This window comes from Dermacentor andersoni, chromosome 1, assembly GCF_023375885.2.
Source record: "Dermacentor andersoni chromosome 1, qqDerAnde1_hic_scaffold, whole genome shotgun sequence".
In the NCBI taxonomy this organism is placed as follows: domain Eukaryota; kingdom Metazoa; phylum Arthropoda; class Arachnida; order Ixodida; family Ixodidae; genus Dermacentor; species Dermacentor andersoni.
The window spans coordinates 29139618-29161479 of record NC_092814.1 but is presented as its reverse complement, the minus strand read 5'-3'; the positions used below and the strand labels follow the sequence as shown (position 1 = coordinate 29161479).

Below are 21862 nucleotides of genomic sequence, written 5' to 3'. Positions count from 1 at the left end.
GAGCGCCGTCGGAGCCATAGAGTTTCTCACTACATTACCTAGAGGGAAATCTGGCGCTGCTGCGCTGTGGTATGCATGGGAATGCCGGTATATTGTGGATTCGGATTGGCATCGTTCTCGTAGAGACAGGACACCTTGAAGACGCGCTTGGCAAGTACTGTTCCGTCTGTCACAATTATTCATTTTCTACTAGAACAGCACGTGAAAAGCTGTTTTAGCTTTATTATTACGCGAAAACATGTTTTGTTTAACTATGAGAACTTGTTATTGTGTGTACGACTACATGTTACGTAAAAAGTATCAGCGGGCCGCTAAAGTTGGAGGACAGACGACAAGGTTCGCGCTCGCTTTGAAACAGTTGGTCGTCTGTTCTTGCTTTTCTTCGCTTGGTCATGCACCGTAGGTGAGTAAAGCTGTAATATGCGTGAATGGAAACATTTTATGAAGATTTTACTTTGAGAACGCGTTATTTGCGTAGCCATATCCACGTTTTAGACGAAGCCTCTTACAACACCAGCCAACACGAGCCTCGCAGACACATATACCGTCATTCCCATGACGGCACGGTGCCCCCTTAAGAAACTCCCATAGACGGTGGCGCCAGATTACCCTCTAGGTGTTATAGTGAGAAACTCTATGGTCGGAGCATCGCTAGTACGGTAGACTCCAGCATCTCTATTCTTCCACCGTGCTCTGGAGTGCCTGGAACAGTTGTTAGCGAGGGGTTTAAGATGTTTAATTGTAGTCACTCTTTTTGCCTGCTTTTCTTCTGTTATCTTTAAATCATCGTCATCTCAGTCTGCTAGTATGGTGGTTTGGTAGTCAAATGCAATAGCTTAAAATAATTCTCTCCTAGGTATTACAACACCGCTGCGCTAACGTGGGTGCCCGAAAGATATTTTCGCTAACACCACCAGAAGAATGACCAGTTCTGCATCGAGTGCTCGTGGCCTCTTCGTGGAGTCGAAGGAGCGCCTTTGTGATCGCATACAAGTGAATGTGAACAGCGTTGGGTCACTAGCGAGGCAGGTAGTCAAAGGATCTAAAAGCAGTGAGGTAAGATGCTTCACTTTCGATGTGCATGGAAGGTAGCGAAATTTTTTTTTCCAGACACTGATGCATACTGCGAGAAACTTCGCATTACAAGAGCACGCTTTGCACAACTCCGAAGTGGTAAGCTGCGTGTCTTGCCTGTTGCGCACGGAACTCGCCAGATATTTTTTTTTTTTCCAAGAACCTGTGCAAGATGCAAAACCTCGTCACCAACTTGCAACTTCAGTGAGTATAATTTTTTTTAACGCTTGCCGATACTGTGACAGTGCAACAGCCATCAAGAGTGGTCGATCAAAGGGCGTCTCAAGGCATAGCCAACATTTCGAAAAGGGGACTTTGTCAGGCAGGGCAAGACCACTTGTTAGACCACTGTTGATTACTTCCGTGACCCTCTTTAGAGTGCAGCAGTTAGAGCCACCATGCAAGTCAACACCACACTGATGCACATTTCTTCCGATGTTATTACAATAGGAGTTCAACATGAGCTACCAATGAAGTTTTCGGCAGTGCCAAAATTTTCTTTTTTTCATTGCAGGGCGGATGCAATACAAAAGTGGTATGGTCATGGCAGTGTGCACCACATGGGCACATATTCACTCCCCCCCTCTCTTCCAGCGCCCAGCACATCGAAGTTGTTAAGGAAAAACTTCACCAGATGCAGTGCTGATGAAAACTACAGAGCCAAGAAAATAAAAGTTCCAGATTTTATTCACATTTCATCTTCGTGAAAAACACGGATCATGCCCATAACAATGAATGCCCATATGTTCTTGCATAGCAAGATGCAGCAGTCCCATGTGATGAATGAAACCCGGCTTGGTATAGCTGAATACCAATGCATTCTGTGGATCACAGCCACTTTTATAGAAAGTGACAGTTACACTACATTTTCCCATTCACACCCATAGTCTTGCAACCACTCATGATAGCAATGAAGACATCCTCAACGTTGGCATCATGATGTGTAAAAGTAATAAGAAAATGGATGCCACTATAGAAAAAAAAATGAATGGTGAGGCCTCTATACTCCGACTAATGATGACCCTTTCCCCCAATGAATTTCATGTTGGCAGCGACCTTGTGATCAGTAGAACCTCTTTCTGGAAGTTTCCTGTTGCTTCTGGAAGAGCACAAAGCCCACTATGACACACAAGACAAGCCCGAGGATAGCACACAGCACGATGAGGAAGAGCTTGGTTCCAGACAGGGCAGGTGGTGGGTCGTCCACGTGGTCTGCATACAGACATGATTGCATCAGTCGCAAAATTTTTTTTTTAAAGCCTTGAGAATTGGCAAGTCTTACTGCACACTCGAACTAGGTTGTATGAAATACAGTATTTTCTATGTTGATTCTGGTTGGTCTGTTCTGGCGTTCACACTACAAATCCTGCCACAAAGCAAAAGGGCTTAACTGAAGCTAAAGGCCATACATACACTCTCCGTCTACATGTCTGCAAAGGAAATGTGCATTGCTAGTGCACTGATTAATTAAAAATGATCATGTGCAAACAGTAACCTCCCATTATTATCTGCACCTATTTCCAAAATGCAGCTGCTATGACTATGCAGTCACACTATGAGTGATAGAAAGCATTCACAAAAAATGTAAACATGGTTGTAGCATTGAATTATGACCTTGGAATATTTCACAACTGGCACGAGCTCGATGTCATATCGTACAAAATGCAGTTGGGATCTCGTATTGTACAAATGCAGTTGGATCTGTTTATCATGGCACTTTCACTAGCGTTTTTGTTAGACAAACATTTTGCAATGAAAGTAGCAAAACTCGACATCAACCCAACATTTAGTGGCAGCACATGCTGCTCTTCCTGCCACTACATAAATAAACACACCACCACCATTCCTAAATGCAATGTTCATATATACACAGTGAATGCAAATGTAATTTGACAACACTGGTTAAAATGGAGGCTCTAGCAGCTGGCAGGAAGAATCTGAAAGCTTGTATGCAGCAATGGTGTAAGGCCAAAATACTACAACAGAGACTACTGTTTTGTATAGTAGGAATCTGTGTACCAGTGCACTTTATTCAACCTTTACAGTTTCCATTTCTAGGAACAAAACACTTTGAAGAAGCTGCATCAATTAATTCGAAAGTAATAGGTCCATGATTTGCCTGTGCTTCGAAACCGACTTGTTAGGTGCTGCACCTTACTGTTTTTTGTACATAAAGGTTTAACACCATTTGTAGTTTTTAATTTCTACTGGTGCTGGCTGCGACATAGAATCTCTGACCCACCATCTCTGTAAGTGGCATTGTAATTGTACATTTACACTTAACATATCCTTGTGCGTTTTACAAAACCTTATGTCCTTCAATTGACATGATTGATTTGGGTCTAAATTGCATTAATAATGTGTGAAGTGTTCTTTATTACCAGAAATTTTTTTCACGTCGCCTCGTGTTATTATCCCTTGATCACTAAACAATTTATTGTTTGCAAAGAAGCCAGTGATACAATAATCACCAACATATCTAATTTCATCTACATAAAGCGCCATTCATTTCACACAGTGAAGAACAAGTTCACAGCATTCCGTGGACTAACAGGAGAGGTGGTGTAGGGCTCGTTCAAGAGGTGCTGGGCTGGTTTTACAACAACTTGAATTTGGCACTGAACTGCAGTAAAGTAGTTCCTGACGTACAGGGTGAATTGAGTGGACCTTATGTGTACCACTGCCTTATATGCCATATCATGGCTGAAAAATTGCAACACAGAAATTATTTGTTCACCATACCTCTTGGTGGTGCAAAAAATGATGCAGCAGGCACAATCTTTGACCTGTCTTCAGCATCAGTGTCACCCTGTTTCTGCATGAAGGGGAAATTAAATAAGGCTGTAATTTGAAACCAGTGCAACACAATGTTACAGCTGATTCATAGGTGGAAATGGATACACACCTCACTCGCAACATCAATCTCGTACAGCTTCATAGAAATAATATCGTGGTTATCTGCAAAGGTCACAAAGGTTTTGCAGTCAGTGGTGAATACTTCATTTGTGCACTGAAACGATGACTTGAAGCTTGCAATACCGTTCTGCATGTCTTATGAAAACTGAACACAATATGAAATTTTAAAGAAAATGTGCAAGTGCATCACCATTATGTTTGCTGTTTACATAGTATCTATGCAACCAAGTTTAGAAATGTACTATCAACGACATGAATGAAAGAGTTACTCTGGCACTACAACAAAAAGAAATGAGACACTGAAAAATTACTCTTCAGCCCACTAACAGCTGCCCCCAATATTTTTTTTTAAATGCTAGTAATGAATTTTTTATCACCATTTATGAAATTTATTATGAAATGTGTGTCTATGTATCTGCTATTAAGGGGCATCTTTCAATAAATAGCTTTTGAATGTGTTTGGATCAGCAATCAAATGCTACTGCAACACCCTTGTGCCCTTTCCCTCCTTTTTGACAGTCAAAATGTGCTCGAACCTATGCAGCCCAGCCCACGCAGAAACCTGCATGCTCTATCCGTCATCGCACTGAGTTTTTGTGCCAACATGACTTTCAAAAGATGAAGCGCCAACAGAGACAGCACACCAATGAAGAAACATCAATGACAGGACAAAGCGCCTTGTCCTGTCATTGATATTTCTGCATTGGTGTGCTGTCTCTGTTGGCACTTCATCTTTTGAAAGCTATGAACCAACTAGCCCCACAACGTGTTCTACTCCAACATTACCTCAAGATTGTATCACATGACTCTTCATTGTGTACCTGTCTAGAAAGCCACAGTATTGCCCCAATAGGACCATTTTGTTCCGCCAGATGGCACTACCACCTTATTGTGAAAGATGACATTTCTCTACTACTACTGCGAAAGACACCAACTGGTCATGTCTACAGAAATTTAGCCAATGGCAAGTACATAGAAATATACACCGAAAGTTGCAGGGCTTTCAGGAAGCTGAAGGTAAGAGCAGGCAATTTATTAATTGTATGGACACTCCATGCAAATTTTCACCGTCGCCGTGATGCTCCGTATATATTCATGTATATGTACGCTATATGTTCACCTATGCCCTATATACAAGGTACACACTATTCTATTCAAACGCCAAAGTTGCTAAGACCAGTCTTATGTTCTTGACTGAACGTTTCCTCAGACTTTTTTAGACCTGCAGCGTGCAAACGAAAGTAATAAAATATTTCATTCACAGTGTATGCCTTTTATCTTAAATCTTCTCAGACTATTAAAAATTGTGAAACAATACAATATTAGTAGTCACAACCTGAAAACGATGCAATTACACTAGTGCCACTCTTTATGGGCAATGCAGTGGTACCTGTGTGATGATGCCATTACCTGCCCAACAGGGCATGTTAAAGGATGCCAGAAATTTTGATGCACCAGCGTATGTCACGTCCACGTATAGTTCAAACACCGCGAAGGAGCTCGAGCACAACGCTAAACCTTGCTATCACTGTTAATGCTTTGCCCTTGAGGCGAAACTGCCAATTTCTTTTAGTGAAACTGTAGGCTTCCTAAAACAAGCACAGCAATGTCGGTCTCGGATGTTATGGCAGTGTTGTCCAGTAAATGAGCAGGTTTATTTACCATGTTAAAACCCTTAACCACCGATGACGAGGTAACTTATCGCGAGCGTCCTCTGGTGCCGATGATGAGTTAACTCGTGAACATTCCGCAATTTTTGCGCATGTGTATACATGCAGTTTCTTGTGATTTTGACAAATATAAATAATACGCAATGACTTTTGGTATTTTTTTAACAAGACTAGTAAAAATACAATAGTAGGCATTCCTGGTATCATATTTATAAAATATTGGCACAAAATATGCAGGACTAAATAAAATTCTCCACTGTTAAAAATTTTCTAAGAATTTGTAATGGCAGTTAAGGTGTCGAAAAATGTTGCAGGGCTGCTTTAATAGTATATGAAGCTTAAGCCATTACTCGATCATGCATTTGTCGCATACACAGATGGCATTGTCACACCATGCATGACATAAGCGGAGGTAAATTTAGCCTCTCGATTGGCATTCAGAGAGGCATTGCTCAGCAGTACGTTTGTTGATCCAAGTAGGAGTGGTCACATTTGAGAGAGATCACTCAGCCACGGTAGGTATAATTCTTCTACCTCAAACCTGTGCTCATCAGGAGTTATAAGGTGTACACGTGTTCAATTTGTTGCGGACATTTCAACCTTCCTTGGCTATGGTACCCTTGCGTTTGACACGTAGGGTCCGGATATAGCACGAAGAGACTTGGGCAGCAAGACATCCAGCCCCTTTGACCATGGTGAAATGTGTGAACAAGGACAAATGATAAAGGAAAATACACCTTCTGTATATGAATGTTACTATACACCAATTACGGAAATGTCACCTGAAAGATCTCCAGTGACTGCAGATGCCCCAAAATAATAATGGGTTGGCAGCTGAACACCCTTCACAGTGAAGCATTCCTTCCAAGCATTTTTCCCTTCTATGTCTGTTGCCACCTGTAGCAACATACAAAAGAAAACTGATTAAAAAAAGGAAACTAACCCAAGAAACACATAGCAGGTTTCATGGTTGCAAAACATTACACTGGTGAGCAAACACAAAAACAGTTAGGATTAACCTTTCTTCAAGTGCACAGACTTGAGAAAGCCATGCCGTGCTCCTGTTGTACATGAGCCACTATGCTTACACGCCAACTGCTTGTGCCATTGTGGAGGCCCACTTTAAACACTAGTATAATAGGGGCATGGCAAAACACAAAAGAAAATCAGCCCTCGGGTGGTATTAATAAGGACTTGGAGATGCTGCTCTGACCACACTTAGCATAAACATGTACGCATCACTTCAATGCATATGGGGTTTCACACAGCACAAAGCTACGTCAAGCACAACAGTAGACAAAACCTTTGAGGGTCATCAGTGGATGCAGCTAAAAATATAAGCGACATCCAGACCAATTCATAGCACCGCTTCAAAGGAACAGTGTTAATATGCCAAAGTTGAAGAGACCTCCAAGTTGACGAAAAAAGCCTTTGTCAATTTAAAATAAAATCTCCTTTCCTTTGAAAATGCTACAGCTTGCCTGACTTAGGTTTACACAACAAAGGTAATAAAAAATGTCTGCAAACACGGAACTGACAAATGGCATGCATTTGAAAAGGTCAATGAATTCTGAGCCTTTGTTTGCATACAAAGACTTCTCAGTGGTTATCTTGACAGTATTAGTAGCTACTCAAACCCTAAACTTGAGGAAGACTTGCATGGACAAATCAAGATTTCGAGCATAAACAAAACTTGCAATGCTCGTTCAAGTATTTAATGGACAGTGCTCCAGCGCGTCTATATACTACCGCTCACGCATTGACGAGAGCGCAGGCAGGTGGTGGTTTGGGTTTTGTTCCGCGGGCAGTTTCGGCTTTTTGTGCTCGCAAAACTGGTGGCTATCTCGTTACTAATCGCTCAAAGGGTGACCGCCTGTTTCTCGCTCGTTTAGTGCTCACAGGGGTGTGAATAGGAAGGATGCCGCCGTGCATGTGTTTTCTTATTTCTTTTTTTGGAGACTCGCAAAAACTAATTGCCTCTGGTTGGCGATAAGATGAAGATTAGCGGAAGTTTGTCACACGTTTTGCTTTCTTGATGGGCACACAACCACAGTTTTCTTGAGTGCGCTCACCTACGCAGTTTGATTATGCTATGGACGTAAATATTAGTGTAAGAGCAGGAACATTTGACACTTGCGAAATATTCTAGTGTGCGCATTTTCTAAGCCTTATGTGTATAACAATGCATCAAATTCTTATTTCTTATAAGTTGATTTCCTTTCTTTATTGTTGTTGTTCATGAATAAACAGTACATACATATCAACGCAAAATATTTTTTTCCGACTTTATGGTCACCCTAGAAAAATTACGGTATTAAATTTTTTTCGAAATAGGTCCTTCAGAAGAATTGGCATCTGCAATAAAAAAAATCAGCACTGGCCGGTCGCATATGGCGAAAAAAATCGACCCTCAAAGGGTTAAGCCCAACACAGCACAGTCAACTTCTGTTAATTTGACCAAGGCAGGACATACAGCATTTGTTCGCATTATGTGAGGATCAAATTAAAGGATGCATTTGAATATTGTATTCATATAGGTTATGAGAATTCACTTGCTGGAAATATTTCATTACTGTGGTCCCTAGCTATGCTCAAAAGTGAACATTACATACAGTCTTGCAAGATTGATATGCACAGCAAAGCAGATGTCGGAAGCCAATCTGAAGTGCGATCAAGATCCTCATCACTGCTTTCTAGGGGCATGCTAATAGTGATTTTGAGACCGAAGTGAATACGAATCGTATAGTGCCAAAAGCGGATCAAATCAAATATTTCTCAAATAGTTTTCAAATAATGAATAGCCGTTATCACAATTAATATAAACAATGTTCACATCTAAGTATCCTTAAAGCTAGCAAGTTCCTGCCATTACATAGCACATTATGAAGCGTTGTTCATTGAAAGCACAAATGGAGCATTAGGAGCAAACCAGTTTCTTCGTAATCACAGAGCTCTCCAGAGAACAAGAATTATCGCTCTAAAGCCTGTAAGGTATGGATACCCTACATAAGTGACATAGCCTGCTTCACTGCGCAAGTTCTGATGCTTTGTGTATATACTATGCCAGTGGGAGTGAAAGCAACGTTCGCCCGATTCTCGAATACGCGTCTGTTGTGTGGGACCCGCATACACAAATTCTTGTGAATAGCTTAGAAGCGATACAGAAACGTGCGGCCCGTTTCATAACCGGCATTTACTCATTTCCAAGCAGCATCACAGAAATAAAACGGCACATATGTTTAGAAGATCTTTCGCTACGCCGTGTTGTTTCCCGCCTCTCTTTCCTTCGAGATATCGTGTTCAATCGCACACCACTAAACAAAGAGACTTATCTACAACCACCAACATACATATCTGGGCGCCGCGACCACTTACTTAAGATAAAAGAAATATGCGCGCGCACAACAACATACCAAAACTCCTTTATTCCCCGTACAATCCACGAATGGAACCTGCTGCCTCCTGAACTAATTGAAGTTGCTTCTGATGTCGCATTCCCCACTGCTCTCCAAGCATATGTTTGCAGATAAAAATGCACTCGCCATTTGTAATCTTCTTTGATGTTTGTTTTGCAATGTTAGCCATGTTTGTTTTGCAATGTTAGCCAACGTGCTGTGAAAATAAGTGTATCTTGTTACCTGGGCGAAACTTGTTCTTTGTGCTGTCTCATGCGCTCCCTTAAAATGTAACACATGTATGATTAGTATTGTACCCATGGTCTGAAGTGTTTAACCTTTTAAGAATGTGCAATCTTGTATTTTATATTGATTATCTGTCCTCCCTACTGTAATGCCCAATGGGCGAAGTAGGTATGTAAATAAAAAAAATAAATAAAATATCCCATATGTTTGCTCCAATTTCATGTTTATTTGGGCACAGTTGACATTTTGAAATATTTGAAAAGTATTTGAAACAATATTCACATTTACGAGCAGTGACTGTTCGATTCGAAGGCTGAAACGAATATGACACTATTTGATTCGTTATTCGAAGGTTTCGAATATTCACACACCCCTACTGCTTTCACTCTGTTTGGCTTTTCTCAACTGTACAACACTCACCTACATGACACCGTCTAGGCAGTTTACACGCAGCAGTAATGCATTGCAGAAGGAGGCACTTACTGTCAGAATGTCATTTTCATAGCGGATGACAACATGAGTATCATGATCAACATTTCTAAATTTGGCCTCGCATCCAGCTAGTTCAGTGTGGGTGCCATCCCGGTCATGGTCGTATGACAACGATCCATTGTTAACCATTGCAGAAATGTAGGGGTGACCATGCTGCAGAAGAAGTGAGAAATAATCACATGTCAGACTGTCACACAGAAAAGAAAAAAACATTATTGCCCCAAAAAAATGAATATCATATCAGAATTAGCAATATCATAACAGAATTTAAATTCGAGACTTGTTTATGCTTTCAGTACTAACACGCTAAGTTATGCCACTGCTGTATCCTAATTTTGACTTAATATTACTACTTCCTATCAGCGTTCTCTGAAAGACGGTTTCAAAGGCCCTTCAAATGTGCTAAACAAAGACAGGGTTGAAAATTTTAGATTTTAAGATAAATTATACTGAAATACGTCTCGTCAACAGTCATAATTCACAAATGCAGCACAGAAACAGAAATATACTTCATACTAATGTAGTGAAATGGGCGATCTCTGCAATGAACTAGGACATATGCTATCATGATTAGTGTGCCAGCATCATGTTACACCCTAAAAAACTAAACCACCAGTTTATATGGTAATGTTTCCAATGAAGCATCACAACACTAAAGACTACAGTTTTCACTAATTATAGTTCATGGCATGACCTAATGTGAAACAAAGAAGCAAATGAAGTTTCCTTGAAATATGTTTTATAATAAAATTGTTGTGTTTGCATAAGAATTTATAAAAATTAGGTTTTGAGAAAAAGTTTTTCAAACACCATACACCAAGGCATTCACCAGCATTTGAAACTAGGCAGAAACAATTCCTTCTGCAGCGCGTTCTTGAATGTCTGGGGAAGCTTAAAATGTTAAAAAATAATACTAATAAATTAAAATAATTTTTTTTTCAGGGAACAGGAAAACTTTCAGAAGACGGTGCCATACCTTAATATGAGGTGAAATAACTTGGTTAATCACTAGCCTTCAAAGTGATTCAGCTGTATTCATTTACATGCACAAGCTCTAAAAATTGAACACTACACATCCTGCATTAGATGATTGTTCGAACAAATGCTACTGACCTAAAATCAAGGCCATAGTGCAAGTGGCACTTGCAAAGCTATCTTGAACCAATAAACCAAATTAAAGAAAATGATGCACAAGCAGACCTTCAGAAAAGTAATCAACTGCATGACTCCAATTAACAGGTGTCGTGTTACAAAATTATACCAAGCACAATTTCCGGCAAGCAACATTCATAGCTCTGACTTCAGAATGCTATTAAACTGCTCAAAACAGGCACAGCAGTAAGAATTAAAGCACGTCTTCAGTCATGTCTGATGAAGTCACTTCCATGAAAGTTACAAAACATTCAAGAAAATCTTCAGTTCAAATTCATATCATGCATATCAACAACATATTAGTGAGGGGTCTAATTCAATTTCCAGCTCCAAATACAGCCTCACGAAGTGCACTCTCTTTCACAAGTAGCGACAGAAGAACACTTACATTATGTGGGCCATTTTGGTTGGCATATGTGTCAAAAAATATTCCCAAACCAGAAAACTGATCTTTGCTACCAAATACCGGTCCTGAAATAAAACAAGCAAGAATCCACTTAGTCAAAGGTGACACAGAACTGAAAAGAATTTAAAGCAAAGATGGAAAAATATCAGTGCCTTACTAAAGAACAAGGCTACTGTGAAGTAGATATGAGATAGGAAAATACACAATAGCGGGAGAGGGATAAAAATGTCAAAAGTTGCATGGCTATATTTTCTTTTAAGCTTCAACCCCATCGGCATCAAGGCATTCACAACGAGCCAGGTTTTGAGCATGGCAAAAAATGGGACTAAGGCAGCCGGGAGAAGGAGGACCAATAAGACAAGGTAATATGTCGGTGTATCTGTTCCCTTGGAGGAGGACATTTGCTGCCGCATTCTTGACCTGTCAATGGCTACAGTACCATTGTGAACCTTGGGAATACAGGCAAGTTATTTCTCACCCGTTTTTGCACAACTCTTATTGAACAAGTGCAAGGAGCTGCACTTGCTCTACTTGAATGCAAAAGGATGTGCAAGTGTCTTTGCTGCTGTAAACCTTTAAATGACAATGCACTCTGAGCAAACTACTTAGAGGTTAATTTGTTTGTTTACAGTCTGTGATCCTTAGAACTATTAAAATTAATGTATTCACAGTGCGACACAGTGTGCAGTCCTGTGGACTTAACCATTATGAGCAAAAGAGTGTTAAACACAAAAAATGCTAACCTAAACTCGCCTAAATGAAATAAATAAGGAACAAAAATCAATTCCAACTAAAAAAACTTACCTCATAAATTTTATTAATCCACTGTCAGCCAATGTGCAATGCAAACAGTGCCTAATCATCTAAATGCTTGTCATAAGGTCAATACTATGCACATAGTTGCACATCAGTATACATATTTTTCATGGCCAAATATTTACAATAGTACCGTAAATGCCACATATAATACGAGGCGAGATTTGAGGATAGCGAAAAGGAGAAAAAAGAAGTTTCATTCACGTATTACGAGTGCGGCAAACCCGGCAAAAACATTGACATTGGACTTCACGCTGCAATCGTCATCCTCGGTTGCACTGTCTTTGGACAGTTTCTTGACCAAGAACTCTTCCCAGAGATAGTAATCTTCTGTGTTGTTGAGCACATTCGAAATACTGCACTTCTTAAAAGTGTGACACACAAGGTTCTCCTTGATGCTCACCCATGCATCTGCAATCCATTTACACAGCATGGCTGGCAATGCCCGCTTCAGCCTTTGAGAATGATGGTAGCCATGCAGAAATAATGAAACCAAACCTTCAAGCCAGATTATTTGGATCCGCATGTAGTTCAAGGTGGAAATTAGGGCTGCTAATAATTGATAAGATCTGTATTAAATGCAGGATCTTATGGTAAGTACTAATTACTTAGGAATTGTTGCAAGTAGGTTTTATTCTAGATTTCTGAGTGTGCTAATCGATCCGACTGCTCAGGCAACGTCAACTAATTGCTTGCTTGACGGACTGTGCACGGATTTGCACATGCGAAGAACCTGTCACCAAGCCTTAGTTTTATCTTGAAGTACATATTTGTTGCCACTGAGAAGTCTGACAAGCTGTGCAGTGGGATTAGCTTGAAAATTAAGAATGCTGATATTTTTTCCCAAGCAGTGCACTTACCCAATTCCAAAGCTTCTTTTGCATACCACACGGCAAAACCATCACCAAACAGCTCCTTTCCAGTGCCATGGACTCTGAAGTGTACATGCATTTCCCAATTTTTGGACTTGCATGGCTAGAAAAGAATGCGTAACAAAAATCAGAGCAAGCTGTGCAAGCTTCAATAGCTTTCAGCCATGTACTTAAAGCTGAGCGTGAGCAGTGACGAATTATTGGTACAGTTGATTCCCATTAATTCAACCTGACTTAAAGACATTTTGCTTGATTCAAATGCACTGAAATGTCCCAGCAAGAAACCAAACATTGCTAATGAAGGAAAAGTCATTTAATTCGAATGCAAAATGGTTATTTCAACCTTCCCTCTCGTCACATTTGGCTCTTAGCGCTCACTAAAAGCTTGAAAACAAGAAATTCAGCAGACAGCGCTACTGTTTCACTAAGCAATGACAGTGAAAGCAGCAACCCTTCCTGCAGTGATGACGTTTTGCACTGTGCCCTAGACAATGTCTTTTTTTTAGGATTTTGTCGGCACCAATGACAGTGTTGAGGGACTGTAGGCTGCTGATCGACGATTACAAATACAATTACTGTAATAGTGCACTGAAGTAGTCTGTCAGCAACTACAAACTACATCCAGCAATAAAAAAGGTTTGAACTTATTCATTTTGCCACCGTTTGTTAATTTGACCTTTTGGATAATTCAATCAAATGTTGTGCTCCCATGAGGGTCGAATTAATGCGAGTCCACTGTATTATTAACTCTCTGCTCTCTCATGACAACATGCCCACTTTATGCCTTGAAGAGAATTAATTTGATGTAATTAGACCTAGAACATGAAAAGAGGAGTGAGGATAACAAGGTATGCAAGAGAGTTGTGCTTGCATCATGCTGGAAAACTATCCTTGACTTGAAGCCCTTCCTCCACTCCATCGATCTGAGCACAGTGCCACCCTTTGACTGGAGAAGAAACTACCCATGTATTCAACATCATCCCTCCACCTCGACTCAAGAATGTTGATGGAAGCGCCGCTCCTCGACAGAAGTAGTCACTACACCTCACAGACATTCCTTGAGAAACGCAGCATTATCTTTTCTTTTTGAGGGGTGGAGGACTTCGAATTAAGGATGGTTCGAGAATACGGGAGTACGTTTCTCAAGAATTACCGTGGAGTGTCAATAAAGCGCAGTGACCCCTTCCGTCAAGGTGTGGCACTGCTATTCACTATCTTCAGTAGAGGTGAAGCCTGGGCTATGGGGAAGTGGAAGAGTCCAGATTCATTTTAACCACCTAGGTTTCTTCAATGTTCACAGAATTGGAGCACGAGTATTTCGCCTTCCTAAATCAAAACCGTGACTTAAATTCTTGGCAGGGCAACAACACCATAGCCACTGCAGTAAGTACATCATAGGCAACACTCCAATTAAATAATGTTAATTTATCAGCTCCACACTTTGCACTTCTAGCCAGCTTTCTATGAACTTCTTGACATTATGTCTGCAAAGTTTTGCAGAATTTTTCATATGCAAGTCTGTTCATATAACACTGTCATTAACCTCTTAACAAAAGTTGCTGCCACAGTAACTATCCTTATATTTCAAAATCTAAATGGTATCCATGTATTGTTATATATGAATGGTAAACCAGACAGAAAAAGCAAGTGTCACCCACCAAATTGTTCCATATTGCACCCTTTGCACTTTGCTGATCGGGTGTTAGTCGAATATATGAACTGGTCACCATTGTGTGACCTAAAAAATCCCAATTTGGAATAGTCATACCTGCCCCTGCAAGGAAAGAACAAAAATGCTGTCATCATGCCTGCCAACCATGCTTAGACACAAGCACAGCAAGAACATTATGAAAATATGTGGTACAGTTGTGTCATCAAGGAGAGAAGAGGATCAAAGTGGGAATCTGGGGCAGGGCAGCCAGTCCTTGGGGTTGAGTACTGGTGGGCGTTATGATGCGATGCATGTTGGGGGCTATTACGGGCCTATTGCTGCCTCGGGTGCCATAAATCCTGTTGATTTATCAATTAAAAAACATTTGGCCCTCTTTGGCCACCCATGGCCCTTGCACCATAAAACCCCATTAATCATCAATGAAAAAAGGAAGGCCTTAAGAAACCAAATTCCTTCAGCAACAAAATTTTAGATCACATATAAAGCATAGTTTCAGATAGTCTAGGTATAGAGCAGCCTCTGTGTAAAACTTTGTCTGAAGTACAAGTGAATGCAGTATTAAAACTTGCAAAAGTAGACATATTGTTACCAAAACTGGAGGAAAAAAAACGCCACTATCACCTTTCTTCAGAAGTGATGCATGAACTGTAACTTTGAGGACCAACGCTCAGCATGACCTCCATATTAGGCGGTGCCTGTGACTTTCTGCAGTGCGCTGATAAATACTAGAGGCAACATGCTGGAATTTATGCCATATCCACTAACCACAAGGTGCACACGTCATCTGCTTAGGTGCTGTTTAAAGAATGCTAATAAGAAAATTAGCCTAACAACCTTGCTGCTTCACCAAGGGTCCTATAACGTGAAACTATTTCAATAAGTTTTTATTCCAATCTCCCGACGTCAAATTTGCGTAACCACCGACGCAAGCATCCGGCGGTAACCCGCAGAGTTGTTTGAAGAGACCAATCAAACACTCTCCTCATTTAGAGGAGGTCACTTTTGTTGGCTTTAAAAACGAATAACATTGCCTACACTGAGCGGCTTGCGTTATCTAATTGGCTGACAAGAGGCAAGGAGCACACTCAAGTGGAGAGGGATTCGATGGGGCCGAGCCAAAAATCAATAACCGGATGAAGAGCGTGGTGCTGGCATCTGGTCGAAAATTGTGGCGGCATGCAACAGAAGGTTCAGAATGCTGCTAAAATGGATACTCAGCGAAGAAGAGTTGGCAGAGCAAGGTCGTAAACGTGCCGAAAGTGCTCGAAAATGGTACACGGCCACGCAAAAAGTTTTATTGTATGCAAATAAACCCATTCTCTCCAACAGGTGCGAGTAGCCAGTGCCTGAGCGATCGGCGGCAGCCATCTTTCATTCCTTTCAGAACCAGCCTGCGGCTATACAGGAAAAAAATCAGTTTCGTTTGGCATATTAATGCATATTTAACATGCACACATCATTTTGACATGGTGAGTTTTTGTGACGTCGCATGACAGACAGGTGAAGTGGGTGCACCCCTAAAGCTTTTGACCAATAGCCGAGGTCTACTGGCGAAAAGGTGTCGAATCAGAAATAACTATTTTTCTTTTGTTCTGTCCAATCATGCATAATCAGTGTGTACACGTCATATCAGATGGGGAGCTACCGCAGTTTTCGTGATGCCGCGTGAGAGATAGACGAAGTGGGGGTAGTCCAAAAAAGTTTGCAACCAATCGTGGAGGGCTGATTGCAGAACTGGAATAGAAAAGTTCGGAATAGCTTTACGTTATAGCACCCCAAGATTATGTAATTAAATTCAACAATAAAATTGTGGGGTTTAACATCCACATTGGATTATGAGGGTCACTGCAGTGAAAGGCTACTGATTAAGGCTGACTACCTAGGGTTCTTTATCGTGTGCCCAAAGCACAGCACACAAGCATTCCATCTCCAATTGAAAGCGGCTGCCGTGGCTAAGAATCGGATCCCCACCTTGTGCTCAGCAGCACATCACAGCCGGTTGGCCACCATGGCAACTTCCAATAGCATATAATATTGAGCCGAACCTTGCTATAACAAAGTTGCATACGACATGAAAATACCTTTATAATAGCCGATATTCATTATATGCATACACACTGATATCAGCGAAATAAATTCACGATCAGGTCTATGCGAAAAATAAGCAAGCCTAATGTCTTCGATGGCTCAGCGAAAGGTCCCCTGTGGGTTTTGATTGGCCGTCAGTGGCTTGCCGTGTTGTTCCATGGCAATGGGAACAATGCTAAATTAGTCAAATGCACTTTTAATCGTTGCAATAGGCGACCATGCAATCGGTGTGATCACACATGATCAACCCATTGGCTTGCCACCTGCAGTCCAAGCCAAGCTGCTGGCAAAATGCACATAAGCGACAATAATGTGCCATTCGGGGTTGCCCCTGGTGAGCACAGTTGTGAACCGATTTTTTGGACATGGACAGGGCTGCACACACATCCAAACTCCGTTACTATGGCCATCAGTCGAGCCCGTGCATGCGATATCATGCTTGTGTCACTGATGAGGTCTACTGATGCGAAAATGTTGACGGCAAACTTCCTGCAACGGCTTGTCGCCAACCACTTCGCCGGCCGTCAGCAAATATTTGTCGCAGCTGTATTTGGAGCATCACGGAGGATAGAGCATGGCGAGCGACTCTTTAAAGGGCAACTCGGGCAATTTTGATTGGCGAAAGAATCTGAATAAAATTTGTTTAATTTTCCTGGAGACTTTGGTCGTGTGTACCAAATGGTAATATTTGCAATTAATTTCAGATAACAGTGTGCATACTTGCAGTTTGTGCTCTTATACCTGTGTCACACGGGCACATTTGGAAGGCCTTCCAGTCAACGGCCTTTGAAACGCCACAACTCTATCGACTCAAAGGAGTTGTCGCGCTGCTACACGGCACTTTTGAAAGGTCGTTGAGTGGTTCAGGCGTTTCTCGCAAAATTGTGTGGCGCTACGGATCTTTTTTTTTGTTTTCATGTCACGAAAATTTAAACGACATTAAAACCATTTAAAAGCACTATAATTTCTTTTATGTTTGTTTATACATTTAAAAAAAAAAATTTTTTATACATTGCCATACATATATGTTTAGTTTTTAAGTTGTTGAGTAGCGAAACTGCGGCAACGTTTGCGCCGCTCGGTGCGGCTGCCGTTTTGGTGTGTGTTCGCACATGTCAAGTGGCAAAAACACTTTATTGAATAATGAATAACACTCATATATAGTATTTTTAGAGCATCTGGTTTGATTTGTTCTTTCTAACCGTGAGTACGAGCACACTGTGAACGAGAGGGCATGTTCGCGCTGTTTCCGCTTCCGTTGCTCAAAGGCCATCGAGATTTCGATAGAGTTGTAGGGTGCTCCGTTGACTCGATAGACTATTGACTCGGTGGCCTTCGAAACCAACCGTGTAGCAGCTCGAACTTGACCTTTGAGTCAAATGACTATCGGTTGGAAGGCCTTCCAAACGCCCGTGTGACACGGGTATTAGAGTAGATGGTTCTGCTGGCCACCCTGTGCTTGCTGCTCATGATGTTAGCACAGCAGCAGCAGCACTGGGGTTGACATCTTGGGAACCTGTATTTAATCATTATTTGTAGAACTCTTATTGTCATGAGCAACTGCATTCAAATTATCTGCTGGCAGAAAGGTTTCGGCAGCAATGTGGCCTTTGTAATGCAACCTGACAAGCCACTTGGTTTCTTCAATTCAGTTTTGGCTTTGATATGGCACTTATTTCTGCATTTTTATACATCATTTTACATGTGACAGGAGACACAGAAATCTAAAGCAACCATTTCCCTGACATGATGAAAAAAGTGCAGGAGTTGGCCTTAAAACAGTCAGCACCCACTGCCCACATGTATTTCTTTTGCCACTGAATAGTGCATGATATGGCATTTAAGTAGACTCGAACTAATCCTGAAAATGTAGCTTACAGAGTGGCAGAGCAGGAGTGTTTTAACAGAACCACACAACCAGTACATGGGTGCTACTATGGGTACATGAGAATGAGCAGAACAAAAGCAGATTATGCGTGGGATTTATCATTGCAGATCATAATCTTTACTATAACACAAAACGACTGCAAGCTACAGTGCTTCAATTTTTGCACAAAACAAGGTGCCATTCTGCTCTCGTGCACCCACTTGCTGCGGTTTTCGTTATTATACTTGCTGACATCGATATATGTCATGCCAATGAGCAAAATGCATCACAGAAAAACTCAACATGTGTACATAACAGCCATCATTTGAACCACTTTCCTATATTTAATATATCATAAACTTAAGGTTCAGAGTTACAGTAAACAATTAGAACCAATCAGGCAGACTTCACACAAAGTAAACACGTTCACTCGGCGACGGAATCGAAAGGTGAATTCGCAACGCCGCACTTTAGCAAGCTGTGTTCAGAGATGTAGCCGTTAACAATAGGCGACCATGCATCCAAATGATCTACTGGCCGGAAGAAGCTTTCTTTAAAAGTTCAGATCCTAAGACGCGCTCTTCACAATAAAAAAGATCGAAAAGCTTTGCCAAAGTGAACATACTGTATGCTTCTGTGACAACTGCCTATTCAGCAATCGAAGGCCGCCGCAGCTCGCTCCTAACGCAGGTGTTTTCAGCACGCACAAGTCGCGCACGCTGACGTGTGTACAAACGTTTACAACACGTATCACGTAGCGCATGTAATTTGGATCACATTAAAAGCCGCAATGTCGCGCCCGCTACAGCCTGAAACAGGGGTGCCGTATATTCTGATACCGTCCAGTCTCCTCAAGAATACACGTATTGGTGGACGACGCACGCGCAGCACAAGGAAGCAATGAGAGACAGCTTGCGTGAAAAACACTGCAGCGCCGTTCTTCTCCCGTAGTTTCTCAAAAGAAGAGCGACCATTTCCTCTTTATCAAAAGCGACTTAAGCAAGTTGAATAAAAGTAAACTGATCAAATCGGTGGAAAAAATATTAAATTGCACTCAGTGAAGCAGAACTGAACACATCATTTATAGAGCCACATGTGTAGCACGCGACATAATTTCAAACAACTTTCGACGTTTACCGGCAAAGCACCTGTGATACGAAAGTAGCACGGGAGCTTTGTCTGCGGCGTTTCCTTAAATGACACTATTGTTTCAAAGGCATCGAGTTAAGGAAATCACCACTACGGTCACCATTTTCTGGACATCGGTCCTAGTAAGTTGAAATATTGCGAAAGCTCGGGAGATACACAGCGAATTCGGCTCCACCCCTATGTCATTGACCGGCTATCTCAAGAAAAAAAAAAAAAAGTTCCTATGTGGAGGACCTCAGCGCTGTGATCACATAAACGTTCCCTGCGTTTGCAAACTTCCATCAGGAAGCAACATATTTACGAGTTAACCAGCAGCGAAGCGTGCCAATCGCCAGGCCTTCAAAAGTCCGGCGCATCCGCCGGGTAAAAAAAGTTGAACGAGTGAGCCTTCCAGCAACGCTGCCAACTGCGTAGGAGCATGTAGTCATGCAGCAATGCATACCTTGGTAAGGTTTTACCAGTGAATGTTCTTTCTTCATGTAGTCTTTCGTGTTCCATTCCGCTGCGGCAAACAAATTTGTTTTCACTTCAAATAGTATTCCAAAAAGGAATAAGCACAGTAACCGCCACATTATCTCCAGAGGCACCATGATGAACTATAGGCTCCGACTTGACTTGGCACTGCCACACCAGCCAACTAGAGTTACCCACTCGACCAATAGGTGGTGTCCAAATCCACATGCCATAGGGTCGCGTCGTGGCGTCCTCTGGATTTAAAATGCGGATCTTAAAGGCTAGGCTCGGATTCTGCTGCATTTAGCTTTGCGACCCGATCTGAGTGGCGGAATCAGTAATTTTATACCGCACCGACGTGTTGTAAAGAAAATAGAGAAAGAGCGACGCAAGAACAAGAATGCGTCGAGCAGACGACAGCGACCCGCCCGCGAGCACGCCGCAGCCAAAACAAGTTTTAAGAGTGGATACACTCTAAAAACAGTTGCACCCTTTGGGGTGTATATTTGTCCCACAACAATAGTCGTCATCTGTCTTGCCCGCGTTTCCTTTCTTTAACGCTGCGAGCCCGGTACTTCCCAGTCACGAACGGCATGCGCGTTATCAGTGTGACGCAGCATTCTCGACAGGAAAGTAGCCAGCGCCGAGTTTTCAAGAAAGGAAACGCAAGCAAGGCAGATTACGATTATTGTTGTGGGACAAATATACACCCCAAAGGGTGCAAACTGTTTTTTTACGATTATTGTTGTGGGACAAATATACACCCCAAAGGGTGCAAACTGTTTTTAGAGTGTACTCTTAAAACGGTTGCACCCTTTGGGGTGTATATTTGTCCCACAAGGATAATCGTCATCTGCCTTGCTTGCGTCTCCTTTCTTGAAAACTCGGCGCTCGCTACTTTCCTGTCGAGAATGCTGCGTCACCGCGCATGCCGTTCGTGACGGTGTAGGAAACTCTATGCGTGACGGGGAAGTACCGGGCTCGCAGCGTTAAAGAAAGGAAATGCGGACAAGACAGATGACGTTTATTGTTGTGTTGCAAGATAAGACTCAAAGGGTGTACACTTTTCTTACACTCTTAGAAAAATTTACACCCTCTGGGGCTTACACTTTTAAAATGGTTGCACCCTGTGGGGTGTATATTTGTCCCACAACGATAATCGTCATCTGCCTTGCTTGCGTTTCCTTTCTTGAAAACTCGGCGCTCGCTACTTTCCTGTTGAGAATGCTGCGTCACACTGATAACGCGCATGCAGTTCGTGACTGGGAAGTACCGGGCTCGCAGCGTTAAAGAAAGGAAACGCGGGCAAGGCAGATGACGATTATCGTTGTGGGATAAGATAAGCCCCAAAGGGTGTAAATTTTTCTAAGAGTGTATCTTGTCCCACGACGATAATCGTCACCTGTCTTGTCCGCACTTGCTTTCTTTAACGCTGCGAGCCCGGTACTTCCCAGTAACGAACGGCATGCGCGTTATCAGCATGACATAGCATTGCCGACAGCTAGGAACGTAGCGGGCGTGGCGTTTTCAAGAAAGGAAACGCAAGCAAGGCAAATGACGATTATTGTTGCACTCTAAGAACAGTTTACACCCT

The 21862-nt window shown here is 41.9% G+C and overlaps 2 protein-coding genes across 4 annotated transcripts; one reads left to right on the top strand and one right to left on the bottom strand.

Annotated features, from left to right (window-relative positions):
* The first annotated feature begins 578 nt into the window (after positions 1 to 578).
* On the top strand, positions 579 to 1761 carry BORCS7 (BLOC-1 related complex subunit 7). 3 transcript variants are annotated; one of them, XM_055061271.2, is made up of 6 exons: positions 579 to 654; positions 857 to 1056; positions 1111 to 1173; positions 1235 to 1278; positions 1589 to 1609; positions 1669 to 1761. In XM_055061271.2, exons 2-6 carry the CDS (start codon positions 922 to 924, stop codon positions 1718 to 1720), a joined length of 315 nt encoding a protein of 104 aa, XP_054917246.1. In that variant the 5' UTR covers positions 579 to 654; positions 857 to 921; the 3' UTR covers positions 1721 to 1761. The 3 variants fall into 3 exon arrangements, with proteins under 3 accessions (XP_054917246.1, XP_054917245.1, XP_072142183.1); XM_055061270.2 differs by having other exon boundaries at positions 629 to 713; XM_072286082.1 differs by having other exon boundaries at positions 641 to 659.
* LOC126545479 (vesicular integral-membrane protein VIP36) lies at positions 1744 to 20455 on the bottom strand. Its single transcript, XM_050193366.2, has 9 exons — positions 20258 to 20455; positions 14698 to 14813; positions 13028 to 13142; positions 11334 to 11416; positions 9785 to 9946; positions 6443 to 6557; positions 3980 to 4032; positions 3817 to 3889; positions 1744 to 2286 (listed from the first exon to the last, which is right to left on the bottom strand). Exons 1-9 carry the CDS (start codon positions 20403 to 20405, stop codon positions 2138 to 2140), a joined length of 1014 nt encoding a protein of 337 aa, XP_050049323.1. The 5' UTR covers positions 20406 to 20455; the 3' UTR covers positions 1744 to 2137.
* Between the last annotated feature and the right edge of the window lie 1407 nt (positions 20456 to 21862).

What these genes read in the sequence shown, in the direction of transcription:
- BORCS7 (XM_055061271.2), top strand. Translation starts at nt 922, where the DNA reads ATGACCAGTTCTGCATCGAGTGCTCGTGGCCTCTTCGTGGAGTCGAAG. An exon ending in AAGGATCTAAAAGCAGTGAG is followed by an intron (nt 1,057 to 1,110) that starts GTAAGATGCTTC and finishes TTTTTTTTCCAG; the next exon opens with ACACTGATGCATACTGCGAG. An exon ending in GCGGATGCAATACAAAAGTG is followed by an intron (nt 1,610 to 1,668) that starts GTATGGTCATGG and finishes CCTCTCTTCCAG; the next exon opens with CGCCCAGCACATCGAAGTTG.
- LOC126545479 (XM_050193366.2), bottom strand. Translation starts at nt 20,405, where the DNA reads ATGGTGCCTCTGGAGATAATGTGGCGGTTACTGTGCTTATTCCTTTTT. An exon ending in GTGCAATATGGAACAATTTG is followed by an intron (nt 13,143 to 14,697) that starts GTGGGTGACACT and finishes ATTCTTTTCTAG; the next exon opens with CCATGCAAGTCCAAAAATTG. An exon ending in ACCAAAATGGCCCACATAAT is followed by an intron (nt 9,947 to 11,333) that starts GTAAGTGTTCTT and finishes CTTCTTCTGCAG; the next exon opens with CATGGTCACCCCTACATTTC.